General features: G+C 45.2%; 1 protein-coding gene across 3 annotated transcripts in view; it reads right to left on the bottom strand.

Annotated features, from left to right (window-relative positions):
* The window catches only part of GLI3 (GLI family zinc finger 3), a 269,157-nt gene that overhangs the window by 59,779 nt on the left and 192,506 nt on the right, over positions 1 to 16,872 (bottom strand). For 2 of the 3 annotated variants that reach the window (XM_032430575.1, XM_032430578.1), the window contains 3 exons: positions 9,305 to 9,518; positions 8,195 to 8,311; positions 6,446 to 6,586 (listed from right to left, as the gene is read on the bottom strand). In XM_032430575.1, the coding sequence (XP_032286466.1) occupies positions 6,446 to 6,586; positions 8,195 to 8,311; positions 9,305 to 9,518 (472 nt within the window). The remainder of the gene's footprint in view (positions 1 to 6,445; positions 6,587 to 8,194; positions 8,312 to 9,304; positions 9,519 to 16,872) is intronic. The other variant, XM_032430577.1, reaches the window with a different exon arrangement.

Below are 16,872 nucleotides of genomic sequence, written 5' to 3'. Positions count from 1 at the left end.
CCCACCATGAAGCAGGGGCAGTGGGCAGCATGCAGGCGGCTCCCAGAAGTATTCAGGGAGGAGTTGAGCGAAAGCCTGATCGGCTACTATCAGCTCATCCTTTTTCCCGACACACAAGAAGACACACTGCTACAAGCAAGTACGTTTCCACGAGGTACGCAGCCCAGCCCGAAGTGACCATCATTCCTTCTTGTATAAAGTGGGCCCGTGGAGAACATTCCAGGGAATCTTACCTAAAGTAGCATTCAGAACCAATTCAGAGGAAAATCCTCTCCAAGTGGCAGAAAGAGTTACTTGGCTAAAAATTCTGATGAAGTATTCTGGGGGGGGGGGGTGCAAGGAAACATTTCTGGGGTACCCCAGGGCAAAACAAACTTAAGAAAGTAACTAACACATTATTCTGTACCAGTGACATCTCACTCGAAATATTGATTTCTTATTCTTCGTTCAAGGGGTAAGAACCCTTAGTAAAGGGGAAATTTTAATAATTCCATAATTACTCAAGTAATTAATATACCACATCCTAGAAATATTAAATACGATTATTCTGGAGGGCACTTAATCTACGGGGTGGAAAAGATCCCGGGAAAAAGATGGCATGTGACTGTCTTCTCCAAAACCCCACCTGGGGGCAGATATCCATAACCGACCGTGCATCCCCACCCCACCCACCTCCCCTGCTGCAAGGTGCCGGGGAGGGGGGTGGAGGGGGGGAGCTCAGCACAGCACCCAGGTGGCTGCCAGCCAATACGTGGGCCCTTGAGAGGAAACCTGTTTGCCATCCCTATCCTGAGGACTATCTAATTCAAATCTTTCACTTGCTTTTACTAAAACTGAGGTCCAAGGAGGTGAAATGGCTTGGCCAAGTCCCATCTATCAGACCTACGCCGGGAAGAACGGGGTCCCCGTCTCAGTCAAGAGTAGGTTCGGCAACAATGAATATAAAATAAGCCTGAGAACCGACATGCAGAAGCCACAGACCCAAGCGCCATTCCCCTCCCCTCCCCAACGCAACCTGCAAAAACAAATACATAAAACAAAGGGAGACGAGGCACTCTTTTCAACCCTCTGTCTGTTTCTCATTAGGCCTCCTGCATGCGATCTCCGTTTGGCCTTGGATGTTGGGGAGGGCATTTATTTTCACGGGTGTTTCACAGTATGAAAAGTGAGAAAATAGCATTCTAGAGGGTCAAATGTTTCCAGGGAGGTCATCCCAAGGGTCAGGGCAGAGATGGTGCTGCCATGCAGAATCCCACTGGCCCCAGGAGCCCATACGGCCCCTCGCGCCACCCCCCCACCTCCCACTCAGGCTCTCTCCTTTCTCTATGGAAAGTATTTCTGCAGGTGCAATTCAGTTCCTAGCTTTAAAAACAACGTGACCCTCGAGGCGCAATTGTCAAAGGATGGCTTTGAAGTTTGTGGTTCGGAGCCTGTATTTTACATGCAATATTTCCAAATAATTAGAGTAACTAAATTAACTAGCAACTCCATGTAGGGAAAAGAAGATCAAAATCTCCACTCATTCGTTTTACGTTTTATGTGCACACAAAACTAATTTCTGCCTCGTATCTGAGACCCCTATCGCATCTTACACTCCATTTTCTCTTAGGTAAGGATATACAATGAAACTTTAGCAAAGGGATCAAAATTAGATGGAAAACATTTAAAATGCAAATTTAGGATCATGGTATTAATATGAAAATAATGTCTTCAACACATCCTAACTTCACCCCGTTTCTACGGATCCACCAATTCTTCACAGATTAGATGTGCCTTCTTTACATCTAAATCTCTAGGATGTTAAAAAGAAAGCCCTTCGTTTTCATGCTGCCTATGTACAGAATTTGTTTTCAAACGGCAGCAAAGGTGATTATAAGTATATTCTTCTGATAAAAGAACCGACAGCAGGCTTTAGAGATCAAAATTTGCGGCATATGAAAACATTTAAAATCCAAGTAGGTGGTTAATCACTCTACAAAAAGGTGAATTTCTGACACCCAGCTTAAAAGATACAAAGGAACACAGGGACTTAAATGCCACCCAGTTGAAGCTGGGACTCATATAAATACAACTCACGTTCTCTGCCCTTCCACCCCACTAGCAGGAGACGGGGCCCTCACCTGCCTAAGGCCCTCTCCGCAGACTCATTTGGCTGGGGAGGGCATGGGGAATAAAACTGTTAAAAAAAATAATTTGACGATTTTTCAGACCTCAGGAAAGAATATTATAAGTGTTACTTCTAAAGCAGAAAGAGGGTTCCGTCACTGAAATAGAGGGTCAAGGAATACAGTGATACAGCAAACAGGTGGACGTTAGGGATGGTGAGAATACTACTTTCATTCTCCGGGTCCCGGAAGTGACGTTTGCAAGCATCACCAGCCACCGAGTGGTGGTGACCCATACTGAGGTGCACATTCTTCGCATTTTTAGGAATAAATCTCCTCTTTTGAAAAAGCCTCTCAAATCAAAAACTTTGATGGGCCGTATCATGTCATTCAGAAACAACGCGGGCAGGTTTCGGAGAAACTAGAAATGACTAACTTGGGCTCACGCTGTGCATTGTTTCAGACGCCTCGACCCTCCTAGAGCCAAAGATGGGACTGAGTTCTAGGACAGAAGGAATGCAAGCGGGAAATGGGTCTCAGGAAGGTTTGGAAGCCTCCCTCATCTACGCGCGAGGCCAGGCCAGAAGATGGAAGTTGAGTTTTTTGCATGCCCTCCCCCACAAAAAAGCCAAAACAAAACCAGAAAACATGTTGAGAACCAATATTCTGCCACTTTCAGAAATAAATTTAAATGTAAGATTTGTGTCTTTTGTAATATGCTGTGCACAACTGCAAAAAGAGAGCCTAATTAATTTGGAATTGAAGGGAAGATGTGGACTTTCCAACTTATTTTGAGGTGTTAGAATACGTGCTTTCAGATGCCAAGGAAAGAGAAAGTGTTTGCATCTCAACAAATCAATAATCAATTCAGCCTTAATCAAAGGTACTTTGAATTCATTTTTATACCGGATCTCCTTCTTACTCTCTTGTTCTGTTCTATTTTAACTGACACCAAGAAAGGGACAAAGTATAACAAAAACCTGGTTAACAAAAATATACATCTGTCTTCTTAGCTTCTGGGCATAGAAGTAAATTTATGACAAATTTAATACTAGCTTGAGAGTAACTAAGCCCAATTATAATTATCTTGCTGGGAAGAGAAATTAATTAAACATCCCCGTGATAAAGACCCTACAGCAAACCTAGAATAAACACACACCTGGCGGAGGACAGGCGCTTGCAATAAAGGAGAAGCGAAGGGAAAGGCAATGGTTAGCGCATCTGTTGGGCCAGTAATGGGACGAGGTAATGTTTAAGAGAACACGGAGCGCATTACGCTGGGAATGAGACTACCTGGCGGGCAGAGCCTGCCGCGTCCCTAATTCTCCTCTTCAACTTTGTGATTTGCTAATGTGAAACACATGTCTCCCTTTTGCACCAAGTTCAAATGGCTCTGGAATTCCAACCGTGCAGCTCAGCGACTGAACCAGAACAAGGGGAGAACTTGTCAGGATTTAAGAGCTTTCAGCAAAGCCCTTCAATTGCAGCCAGCACCCTATTCCGCGGAAGGATATCAATTATAGATAGTGACTTGCTTTAGCAGGCAGTCGGGCCTGTCAGGCCCTAGATAGACAACCATGAAGAATCATGAATCTTTCTATTAACTGTAAGAGGGGGAAAAAGAATGGGTCATGGCTATAAATAAGGCAGAGCATCAGAATGGTTTAACACCTTGCCTCTTGGTCGCGTGGAGCATGAAAATTCAGCTAATTCACAAAATGCCGTCTCTCCAAGGAGAGCCACGGGAATGGAAACAGTTAAGACTTCCCTCCGTCCTTAAAAAAAAAAAAACTGGGGTTTGCCACTGGTATTTTTTCCACCTGCCACCAAAATAATTAGGTGGGTATGGAGCTATTCCTTCAATCAGCAAAGAATAAAGTGCTCGTGCTATCCCAGGTCACTGCTGATGCAACCAGATAACGCCCACTGGGAGGAAGGTACTTGCATGTCATGCAAAGTAAAATCGACTTAAACGCACACATTGGCAATATCCGCACTTCAGGTAACGAGTAGAAAGGTGGAAAATAAGTGACATGCCCTAGTGTTTTTATTTAGGTTGTGGCCAAGTTATAACTGTAATCCACTTAATGTACGTAATTTATCTCAGACTAAAATTAACATCATAAAGGTACTACACTGGATTTTCTCCTACTCCTGACATGAATTCCTTCTAGCTGGTTTGGAATCAAAAATTTCCCCTGTATGTGGATTCAGTCAGATTTTTTACGATAAGACACACAACACGGTGGTCATTCAAGTTGATCGTTTAAGCAGATTTACCGCAAAACTACTCAGGTCTCTGCTAAAACATCATCACTCCCTAAAGCCTTTCGCCACTGAGATTAAATACACCTACAAGAGTCACTGTCTCTTAAAAGCTTTCGCATTCAGTAGGTAGCAGAAAGGTTAAAAACGCTACATCAAACCTGGTCTCTAATGAGGAACACGATTCCTTTGAAATGTAGACTCCGAATAAGCTCTTGCTCCATCCCGCATCTGGTAACAGCTGAACCATAATCACAGCCCTCCTTGGAAAATACAATGACTTATCCTCAGAAAAGGCACCATGAGATGGTGTCACCTCTCAGGAGGACATTTTCCAAAGCAAGCAGCTCTGGTAACATCTTGCTCACGATGGCAGTTTTCATGCAAACCGTTCCCCTCATGTGGGTTATTCACTCCTTCTATCACTAAGGGTAGCCCTGGCATACTTCACTCTTCGGGAATATCTCCCGACACTAGAAGAAAAATTCCAAACTTTTTCTTTTCCCCCTTTGGTAGGACCATGTCTGTGGTTTCCATTAAAAGTCAGCAAGAAGAAAGGGCCATTAAGTAAGGCTTGGCTTAAAAATAACACTTGCCTCAAATTAAAGAGAAAGAATTGAATTAAGTTCATGGAAAAATCTGGAAGTCTACCTTAATTAAAAACATTTGACTTTCTAGGTTTCTTGCTGTGCTGAGAAATCTATAATTCTTCCTACACAATTACAAGGAGACATGATTAAGAAAGAAATGTGGGTGGGGGGGAGCCCTGCTGATGTCATGTTAACTCCTCAAAACATTCTGTACCTAACGGATCGCAAATCCTGGCAAATGGTCTATTTAACACTTTGCCGTGATGACGTGTGGAATACATCACAGAGGAGGAGCCGAGTTGCAGACGACACCCTGGAGAAGTTCCTGCGGACGATGAAAGATGTGGGATGTGTCAAGAATTATATAATTTTAGCATTTAAATGGAGAAGTGTTATCAAGAAATATGGGTCATCTAAAATTAAAAGTTACTAGAAAAGAAGAGACAACGGGGTGAGTGTGTGCGGTGTGTGCGTGTGGGGTGGGTGGGGCCCTGCTTCTCTGTCGGATCTTCTGTCACCGGACAAGCGGGTGAACCGGCCACACACAGCAGACCATCCGTAATGCCTCAATGGGACCCTGTGCTTGTGCACAGGAGGGTGTGAGCCTACGGCTGTCTAGTCTCGATGATCGAGAGAGAGAGACCCTTCCGTCTCAGTTGCTCTCGGTCCCATCGGCTAAGGAGACTCCTCTGGCGTGAAAGAAAGCGCCAAATCAAATGAAGCATTGGCAAAGGAAATACACCTCATCAGGTACGTGCACATGGGTGTGGGGAGCGCACTGCGTTATTGGAAATAAAACCCACAGGGGCAACACTTCTGGACCTGGTATAGTAAGATGAGGTGTGGATCTCAGTCTGACCATGCTGCAGGTTTCACAAATCCATGCCACCAGACGCATTTAAAAATACACATCACTTTTTCCATGGAACTACCCGCCCTGCAAGGGTTGGCCTTCAGTCAAGAAACTGTGTTAATGGCTTCCCCAAGCATCTACCTATCTCACGCAGAGTACTAATTGCTGCATAAAATACTGGGAGGTTCCTTGGCCTTGAGGGTTTGGAAAAAGAAGGCAGAACAGAAGAAAAGGAATTCCCCACCTCTACAATTTTTTTTTTGCCTACCATGGCTGGGTCTAGGAGAGGAGAATCAAACTTGGTTAAAAGGTTAAAAATAATTCATGTCCAGCTTACTATTACTCAATAACCATCAAAGACGCAAACTCAAAATAGTGTTTTCTGGCTTACAGGATCAGAGTCATTACGCTCTCTATTGAAGACTTTATTGAATTTTACACTAAGCTTTAGCTGACTGAACAGGTCAAGCACCATGGCTCAGAGTTTTCTTTATTCTCAGAAAATCATAAAGCCCTCTCCAGTTTGCAGCCTGCTAGCTAAGAAACCTGACTCAGCGCAGGGTCAGAGAAGCCGACCCCACAGGAAAGGTCACGTAGTTGTAAAGCTCACTTCCCGAGTCCCCCCGACTTACGTGCACCAGCTGTTCCTGGGTGTCAAACTCCCGTGTGCAGCCTTCCCAGTGGCAGTTGGTCTCATAGATGACTTCAGGCTCCTGTTTGCTTTCGTCTTTGTCCCCTTCCTCCTTCACCAGGGTCGTTCCTTCCGGCTGTTCCTGGGTGGGGGGGGGGGGGGGGGGGGGAGGAGAGAGGGGAAAAAAAGATCAGACACAATGGAAGGACAGATAAAAGAAAAGAAAAAAAGAAGAAAAAAAAACCTGATTGCATGGGTCTTCATGCTGAGGCAATTTTTCAGGGAAAAGAAAACAGAGCCCGGGTCTAGCAGCTGGATTTTATGGACAGAAGAAGTCAAACGTATGGAATCATTGTGTGCGTGTTTTCTGATTTACCAAATATATCTTCAGAGATTGTTAATGTGGGATTAAAAACAACAGTCCCAACCGTAATGATGATAAGAAATTGAGGCCAAACTTTGCCCCTGAATACAAGAGAGAAAAAGAAATTAAAATGTCATCCCGTAAGAAAGAAGCAATTAAATTAGGTCATGCAGTCTTTACCCAAAAGACTGGCCTTTCTCTTTCGGTTAGATTCTTTTTCGTGTATTAATTTGTTGATTCTCATATTTTGGAATCAGGGCAATGGTTTACCAGTAATTCTAATTCTGCCTTCCCCTGCCTTGGAGGCTGTGACAGGCACTTTCTGGGTTTTAGAGGGATCATGTCTTCCTGGTTCAACCTCTGAGCTCCGAGGATACGGCTTGCTGCCCAAGAACCACAGCATCTAAAGCTTAGCAGCTGCGTCTTTTCTACCGTCTGAGGCAGCTTCACGGCAGTGAAAATGCAAACAATTTCCAGAACTCTGGGAGATGACTAGGTGCACAGATTTGGGATCTCATCTGGGGCAGGATGACAAAAACTGCATACGAGCATTTAGGTGTAACCAGCAAGGTTGTTGGCCAGGAAAATTCAAGGAAAAGGATGGATTTCAGAACCTACGACACCCATTCATTCCATCCTCAAAGTGCTCACTCGAAAGGAAATTTGGGTGGAGGTAGTCTGAGCTGGTGGCTGGAGCAGCCTGGATGTAGAAAGGTCCAGATTCTGTGGATGTCCAGACTCCTGTCCAACCCCTATTTCCAGGAATTAATATTCACTGACCTCCTTCCTGTGTCAAGCACAGGGACCCTAGGAGATGGTATTATAGGCATAATAAACACATTTTAAAATGGAAACTCAGAGGGTCTAAATGCCTTAAAGAAGAGACCAGAATGGACCTTCAAAACTCGTACTTTCAAGACTCTGGGTAAAGAAAGGACCAGAATCTAACTGGCCTTAGGTTAGTTGTGCCTTGATCCATCCCTCCGTTCTGGTAAGTGGGAAAAGGCAAAATGAGAACAAATAAGAACATGATCAGTGTAAGGAATATCATCAACTCTGCCCAGCTCTGGCTTAGGGCCAGGAGTTCGTATTTTGGGGCCTGAGACCAGGGCTCAGGACTGAAGCTTGGTCCCTACAGTGATCAGGAACAAATTAATCCAACCACTTACACCACGAGCTACAGTTTATCTCCCCCCGCCCCCCAACAGCTTCCTGCAGCGTTTCTGAGTTAGAGAATCAAACGGAGTCAGACTCCATCACTGGCCTCCTGCCAAATGCGTGGGGATGGCCAAGGCCAAGGCCAAGAACACAGTGGATACGGAAATTCTGTGAGAGACCTCAGCTCGGAGGGAGCCATAGGCCAGCGGCAGAGCCCCGGTGCCTCACCTGCTGGCCCCGCGGCCCCGGGCTGGGCAGGTCTTCGTCGGGCTTGATCTTGGACCTCTTGTTATGCATCAGGTCACCCGTGCTACTCACCGCGGACTCACTCGTCGGCTTGTTCTGCTGTTCACATTTGCGGGGACAGAGACAGAGACAAAGATTAGGTTTCTAAGGAGCGGGACCAGAGCTAAAACACACAAGTGTAGACGAGCAGGCCAATGTGGCATTAGAACAAGGACTCTGGTAACGCTCCAATCCCACGACAGCAGAGTTCAGAAAATGTGTCTGAGGCCAGAAAACACATCCATGAGGAAGCTCCTTGGTCCCACTCAGGAGTAGAAACTCCCTGTGGCTTCTAGGGGCGCCTGCATGGCTCAGTTGGTTAAGCGTCTGCCTTCAGCTGGGGTCATGATCCCAGGGTCCTGGGATCAAGCCCTGAGTCGGGTTCCCTGCTCAACGGGGAGCCTGCTTCTCCTCTCCCTCGGCCGGCTACTCCCCCCACTTGTGCTCTCTCTCACTATGTGTGTCAAATAAATAAATGAAATCTTAAAAATAAATAAATAAATAAATAAACTCCCGGTGGCTTTTAAAAGCTAGAAGAATAGAGCCGGGGGCCTGGGCTTTCATGAGCTCCCACGGCGTATTTAGAAGAACAGAGTTGTGAGGTGGGTAGGAAACTAAAAGAAACAATTTACAACGTTCTTTATTTAGAGGATTCAGACTCTTCTCTGAGCGGGATTAGTGAGAAGGTTAAGAGCAGAGGGCACGGCGTGGTTTGTCCCGTGAAGTTATCACAGGATTCGAGGTGCCACTGGAGAGTCACCAAGCGAGAGTGACCCCTTCACGCAGCGTACTGCCCTGAGTAGGGTTACAGACCCTCATCAAGCAGCCTGCTGTCCCACCGAGGAAGAAACGACTCTGGGGGAGGAAGCCACTGCTGAATGAGGAACACACACATGCCACACTCATCAAATCTGAAGACTATGGCCCTGGGTTAGGAAGACAGCGGCATGGAAGCCACGAGAATGCCAAGGTAGTGGGCCCGCTCGGAGCTCCTGGGCTGGGCATGGCTCTCCCCTACGATTACAGGACGGATCACCAAGCTGTGTCTCTCACCTGTGAGGACTCAGAAGGGCCCGAGCTGACCTGGACGGGGTTCAGAACCGTGGGGATCCCAGGAATAGGCCTCTGTGTTGGAAACGTTGGAGCAGGGTGGATGAGCGGAGGGCTGTGTCCAAAGGCCGAGCCTAAGCTCTGTTGTCGGCTTAAGATTTGTTGATGCATATGGAGGGACACGGGTGCAGAAGGGTAGGTGAAGCTCAAGGCAGGGCTGCAGGTGGGGAAGAAAGAGTAGAAGGCTCTCGTTTACACGAACGCAGAGATTACTGCGAGCACACCAAGTTTGCATCATTACACCTGGTGCTACCATCCCAAATGACAGGTCTCCCTATTGAAATCAGAAGGTACAAACGGTTGCCGATGAACATCTTGGACACTTCCAAGAGAAACGCAGCCACTGAGCCAGGACACACATGTGCCCGCGCCCAGACACACAGACCTGAAATAAGGCTCAGCACGACGGAAACAAGAGGCGTCGGCTCAATAACAGCTATTTATTGCAATAACAAACTTTATATAAAAAAGAGAATGGGTGACTACATGCTTTATAGTACTTTTATTGGCTCTCAGGGCCGTATGTTTCCGTGCACGGAGCAATTCCTTTAATCTCGGCTCACGCTGCGTGCTTTCATATGTCTCCAGATCTTATTACAAGAGGAAGGAAAATCAATTGGTTAAATGTGTTTTGAACACCATGCTTGTCATATCACTCATTTGTTTGTAAAGATGGAAAGCTTGGTTCATCCAGAATGCCACCTAAAGAATTTCCATCAGTGCCGTCTGGTTACAGAAGCTGATGGATTAACCTCTCCTGGCTGAAATCGGTGATCAATGGGCTTCGGTGGAGGAATATTCCAATAGGAGAGCACGGCTCCCTCTCCCAGCTAAATAGCATTAAATGTTTGTGAAAGCCCATTATACATGCTAATGCCTGTCACCACTTCATTATGCCCCAGCACCGTCCAGCCTGCAGCGGGTTTCCAGGAAGCCGCACTCTTACCTAAAGATTTCTCAACCGGTAGACGGTGTCAAATCGTTCTTTGTGCCGGCACAGTTTAGGAATCAAATCCTCTTAAAAGAATGAAGTGTTCTCGAGGAATTTGCCAATGGCTTAAAAATGCATGAAAAACTATAATTGCATTCATGAACATTTCCTTCTTAAAAATAATCAGTGAAAAAAAAAATATATATATATTTCCTCCATCCTGCTGTGTAATACCCAGAAAGAATCGGGGTTTCTTGTAATGTCAAAGGTAGAATTCATGCAAATTTCCAATCTGGTGGGTTAATTACTATTGCTGGTAAGCGCATTAACTGAGAATATAATAATAATTACAATAACAAAATTCAAACCACTTCAACAACTTTAAGTAATAATTCCAAAGATATACTCTGTTCATTAACGTGACTCCACATTTTGCCTATTTGACTACAATCCATGAAAGGCGGCTTCAATGGGATTACATTACTATTATTCCTACAGAGAACCTTGCGTTACAATAGCTTGCCCATTTAAGACTGAATATCATTAAAGAATACCCTTGGAGAATTTCACCCAGCTTGGAGGAACTCTCCTTTCATTCTGCATTGTAGTTCTGTAATAAAGGCAAGCAGAAACATGGTGAAAACAGTCATTGTTCATGGCAAGTTAGGGAAAAATCAGTAATAATATTCTGTTTCTGCCGTGCTATAGTTTCTGCCCGTGTTTCCGAAAGCAACCGTGAATGATTACAGCAAGACTCCGCTAAGGTAGCCGTGTGGATGATTGATAGGGCATTAATCAAAAGATGCATATCTGCCCCAGAATTTGTTCACAAGCTTTCCTCTAATAGCTGATTTCATGTTCACTGAGCTCTATGCCAGTTTGTCCAATTTATTTTTCAGCGTACAAGCCATTCATCAAAAAACACAATGATTTAACACCCCCACCCCTTTCCTTTTGGTGAATGGGTATTACTGAGTATAACTACCTTATTCTACTCATTAAAAAAGCAAAAACCCGAAGACCCCACTACACATATATTTACAATGTGACACAGAGTTTCCAGGAGCCTCCAGACACCTTCCTGTAGTTTCCTGAGCCCACACGATCGGGCAGGCATGGGAGCGGACACTTGTAATTCCGGAAGGCACAACATTTGGGGGCTCAAAAAGTTAGGACCTGACTAAGAATCGAGGCCACTAGAGAAAACATTTCAGAAGGCAGAACACGCCCTCAGTTGTGTATATAAGCAATTTACAGATGTTCACAGCCAGGCAGGATGGGTCCATTTTTACTTTTCAAAAAGATGTCAAGAGAGAAGGAAAGCAAGGCCCAGCTTCCTGCTGAGGGCTCCATCCTCAGCTACACTCGGTCTGACCTCAGCTGACATCGGGAAGGGCAGGGACAGCTTTTGACACATTTGGGGAACATCCCATCCCCTTTCGGGGCTGCTTTCTTGCTGATAAAAGCAGGTGCCAGGAATAAGCATTCTCCAAAATCCATGTCAACTCCATGTCACTTCCAGGCAGAACGGCTGAGCGTGTTCAACCTCACTGCTTATTCGTAAGGAGTAGGCCACAGAAACGCTCTGTCCGCCACGTGTAAGGGGCGGGCGGGGGCAGGCCTGGTCCCCACCTGCAGAGCTGGTGCTGCGGGAAGCTGGAGGCTCATCCAGATCACAGAGCCTCCGAGGGACGCGATGACACACGTCGTTCTTGGCTCTGTCACAGCATCAGCAAGGATCGGGAGCCAAGGCTCCTGCTCTCAGAAGACCCCACGTGGAGGTGGAGACAGTTTGTAAGGAAGAAGCGGAGGATGGGCGACGTCCTGCCACCGCGTGGGGATGTCGACAACAACAGAAAGAACGCGTGGAAAGAATGGATGAGGAATTCCCACGGGTGGGGAGTCAGGGGTCAGTCACCACTCCTGCTCTCTGACTCGAAGTGGCCCTGAGAAGCTCCGCCTCGGGAGGGGGCGTGGGAAGCAGGAGAGCCCCCGGCCCACTGGTACTGCCGTGTCCTTCCCGAGCTCAGCACGGTCACATCCTTTCTGTCGGCCGGGTCTTAGCTAAATGTCACCTCCTCGGACAGCGAGGCCTTCTAAGACCATGGCCCCAGCAAAATGAGCCCCCCCGCACGATGGGTCCGCTCACTTTCTACTGTTGGACACTTCTGTTCCCCAGCCACACCCACGCTCTCTGAAGTCACGCCCTGTCTCCGTCTAGACCATGAGGTCCCCATGAGCTGACCCTCTGGCGCTGGGGACGCTGCCCAGCACACAGCAGGCCCTCAATATTGAGTCCGTGAGCGACCGAATCTCTTCTTCGGTGTATTGGTGCCCACTCAACTGCTGCAACAAATTACCACAAACTTAGTGGCTGAAAACGACACACGCTTACTATCTCCCTGGCTCATGAAACTAGTACTGCGCTCTTCCGGAGTCTCTTGTAGCTTCGAGAGGCTGCCCGCATCCTCTGCTTGTGGCTCCGTATCACTCCGACCTTCTTCTCTGACTCTGACTCTGGTCCCCCACCTTCGTCTTAAAAGGATGCTTTTAATTACATCAGGGCCACCCGAATAATCCCGAGTAATCTCCTCATCTCAAACTCCTTAATAATATCCCAGGTACAAGATTCCTTTTGCCGTGCAAGGTAAGAGGCTCATGCTTTCCTGGGATTAAGACGTGGACTTCTTTTGGGGCCTATCACACCCAGAACAGTCAATTCAAAGAAAAACATGTTTTCCTCTGAAAACTACAATTGGACAATGTGTCTATAAAATGGTCTAAACAAAGCTATTGTCTAGATTCATGTCTTTCTACAGAACTTTAGCAGCTGAGGATAGTCTTTGCCGATTGCAGAGGTCAGAATTAAAAAGAAAAGATAAATCCTAACCTTTAGAAACCCTGAAAAAAAAAAGCTGCCTAAATAGTTCTTGTATTCATTCCATAATTTCCTAGAAATTAAAGTATTCATATTGTTGAAAATTTTTATAAATCTCTTCTGTGTCCTCTGAAGCAGGACACGGCCTAATTTAAAACTTGGTCCTCAAAGCCTTTTTACATTTCTGCTCACCCTGTTCTTTCCTGTGGATCCCATGCAGAAAGATTAATTTTATAATCTGATATCTGGATTCTCTTCACTCAATATTTAACATATTAAATATTATTTTGAAAAAAAAATTTTCAGCTTTCACTTCTTTTCCAAATGACTATGGGAAAGATGGAGTAACTTAAAATACACAAACATTTATAAATTATTTATCTATATTTAGTCGATGAGACTAGGAGAAAAAGTGTCACATGGCCCCCATCTTCCCAAGCAATGCACTAACAAGGTCATAGGCCTCCTGAGACAACAATCCAAAAGTAAGTCTTCTGAAGGAGAGGAAAAAGAAGTGCTCAAGTCCAGAAGTCTGAGGAATATGGGTTCAACAGTCCCCAGATCCCACTGAGCTGTCACCATGGGATGTGCATTCTAGGCGACCCAGCCCAGACACAGTTTGAAACAGTATTTGGAAGAGCTTCTAGAAACTAGTGATCCTTGCAAAACACTCCGAGAAACACTTTTCTAGGACAAGAGTTATTAAGCCAGAATAAATTGATTTCAATATTAATTTGCCCTTCACTTTTCTCAAGGGCAGAAAAGGAGAAAGGTGTGGATTTTAGGTCCTTCACTACAATATGGACAGTGTCCTCATCCACCCAATATAATTTCTATCCATTAGAACAGATTTACAGTTATAGAATTTTTTGCTTTATAAAATACCTTAAAGGAGCATTCCTTTGTGTTTGGTGACTCAGCGATAGAACTTTGAGCACATCAACATAAAAAAAAAACAAAAAAAACCCCAAAAATACTCATGGTCAGTTCCCCCTTTATGCTCAGCTTTGAGCTGAGTTAACAGTGATCAACAAACTGTTGTCTGAGTGGGAACCGGTTATCCTATTTTCCGAAGATTTAAAATGAAAGCTCCCAAAGTCTGAATCTTTGAAAAAGTTTTGATGTATTTATCCTCTATCAAAAATCAGAGGTAAATTTTTGTCAATTCTCTTTTGCAAAGTATGGCCAGGTTTTGCAAATTGGGCCCTGTTTCTTAAGGTGCAGTAAATAGCATAGTCACACCTCACCTATCTGGAAGTCTCCTGTCTGGGAATCTCAGCAACTACCCCCAATCTAGCTAAATTTGGAGTGGAAGTAGAAAGAAAATGTTAAGTGAAATAAATGTCCTAAAATGCACACATGAAATCCTGCAACAATTCAGTAAGTTTTAACCAAAGACTTTTTATATATCCCACTTATAGTCCCAGAGCATAAAATAAGTTTTGCAACTAGCAAGTGATACATTATTACAATCAATACATGGAACTTTGAAATTCATAATCATCTTTCACTTTCACAACATTGTTTTCTCACACCAAGGAAGTAATGTGAGCCAACATTTGTACAAAAACCTTGTGATCAATCCGTGCATCAAATTTATATTTAATTCCTAGAATGACATGTGAGTGGGGACACTAAAAGTTCGTATTGCAGAAGATCACTCACTAAACATTTATTCAACCCTACCACACATAAAGGTATTTCAGTCATTAATATTCAGGTCAGATGGATGAAATGCAATTAAAATGGCTATCAGATAAGCCCACATATGTTTTAAAAACAACTGAGGCATTCTACCCATGGTGGGGGCAACAGGGTGGGGGTGTGCCCGATAATGCAGTATTGGAACAGGATATAAAGTGGCATAATTTGGCCTGCTGCAGTCCTTTACATCAGAAGGGTAAAACAGAGCTGATTACAATATCGAAGAGATCTGTGATTCAAGAAAAATAAAGAAAATAAATAGAGGAAGTATCAGAAGGATGGCAAGAGGCTGGATCACCCAGCCACTGTGCACTTAAAGGTAAAGGTTTCCGCTTGATTATTTAAGGACTCCCAATCAAAATGGTGACTCTCCCTAGAGTCACCAAGGGACGGCTACTCCCACCACATGCAGGGCCCCAGCTCCTCTGAGTAAACGCACACCCTACAGGGGGAGAAGTGGGGGGAGGCTGTGGGGAAACAAACAGTACCCCACATGTCTCACCCCCACCTGGTTCAGCAGAGAGGCTCACGGGTTTCCAGGTTCATTTCTAGAACATGCGCCACTTCCTACCAGTGTGAAGAATACGCGGAGCCTCTGCCTACTTAGGAAATGTCTTGTTTTAAATATAAGGTCATCGTTAACTACCGACAAACACGTGTTTTTCAATTGCTTGGGTCGCTGTATTTTGCTCAGATGTGAATTTTGGAAACATCCTTAAAAGAAATGCGCGCTGGGGTGCCTGGGTGGCTCAGTCGTTAAGCGTCTGCCTTTGGCTCAGGTCATGATCCCAGGGTCCTGGGATCGAGTCCCATGTCGGGCTCCCTGCTCAGCGGGAAGCCTGCTTCTCCCTCTCCCACTCCCCCTGCTTGTGTTCCTGCTCTCGCTGTGTCTCTCTCATCAAATAAATAAATAAAATCTTAAAAAGAACGAAAGAAAGAAAAAGAAAGAAAGAAAGAAAGAAAGAAAGAAAGAAAGAAAGAAAGAAAGGGAAAGAAAGAAAAAAAGAAAGAAAGAAAGGAAAAGAAATGCAATACTTTGACTATGTATGACTCTACGCCTGGGCACTGGGATTAAGAACATTCATACTGCATGGAACTGGAGGGTGTTATGCTGAGCGAAGTAAGTCAATCAGAGAAAGACATGTATCATATGACCTCACTGATATGAGGAATTCTTAATCTCAGGAAACAAACTGAGGGTTGCTGGAGTGGGGGGTGGGGTGGGAGGGATGGGGTGACTGGGTGATAGACACTGGAGAGGGTATGTGCTCTGGTAAGCGCTGTGAATTGTGCAAGACTGTTGAATCACAGACCTGTACCTCTGAAACAAATAATGCAATATATGTTAAGAAAAAAAAAGAAGATAGCAGGAGGGGAAGAATGAAGGGGGGGAAATCGGAGGGGGAGACGAACCATGAGAGACGATGGACTCTGAGAAACAAACTGAGGGTTCTAGAGGGGAGGGGGGTGGGGGGATGGGTTAGCCTGGTGATGGGTATTAAAGAAGGCACGTTCTGCATGGAGCACTGGGTGTTATACGCAAACAATGAATCATGGAACACTACATCAAAAACTAATGATGTACTGTATGGTGACAAACATAACATAATTAAAAAAAAAAAAAAAGAAGAAGAACCTTCACACTGCAATTTCTGTGTGAAGAATTCAACGGGGAGAGTTGCTTCCCAGTATGGCATCTCTCCTAGCTCTTTGGCTCATGAAACCATGAGCGACGGTCAGCGCTTGGTAACAGGACAGCCCCACAGTGTGACACACTGGCTTCAAGAACAGAGAAGGCAGTGGGGGAGGGGAGGAGGGGGAGGCTTTCTCATCAAAACCGACCTTGTGGCTACATTGGGGTGGGGGCACTAACGAAGTTGTCCACTCTCTGGCTGCAGCCGCGCAATTTACTGCCCCACGGCTGCCATTCCAAGTAAGAACAATTCTTCCCAGTTTTGCTGCGAATCGGCCAACACCTATTCTTACTCGTCTATGCAC

Source organism: Phoca vitulina, unplaced genomic scaffold (genome assembly GCF_004348235.1).
Source record: "Phoca vitulina isolate PV1807 unplaced genomic scaffold, GSC_HSeal_1.0 scaffold44, whole genome shotgun sequence".
Taxonomy (NCBI): Eukaryota; Metazoa; Chordata; class Mammalia; order Carnivora; family Phocidae; genus Phoca; species Phoca vitulina.
This window is presented reverse-complemented; position numbering and strand designations above follow the sequence as displayed.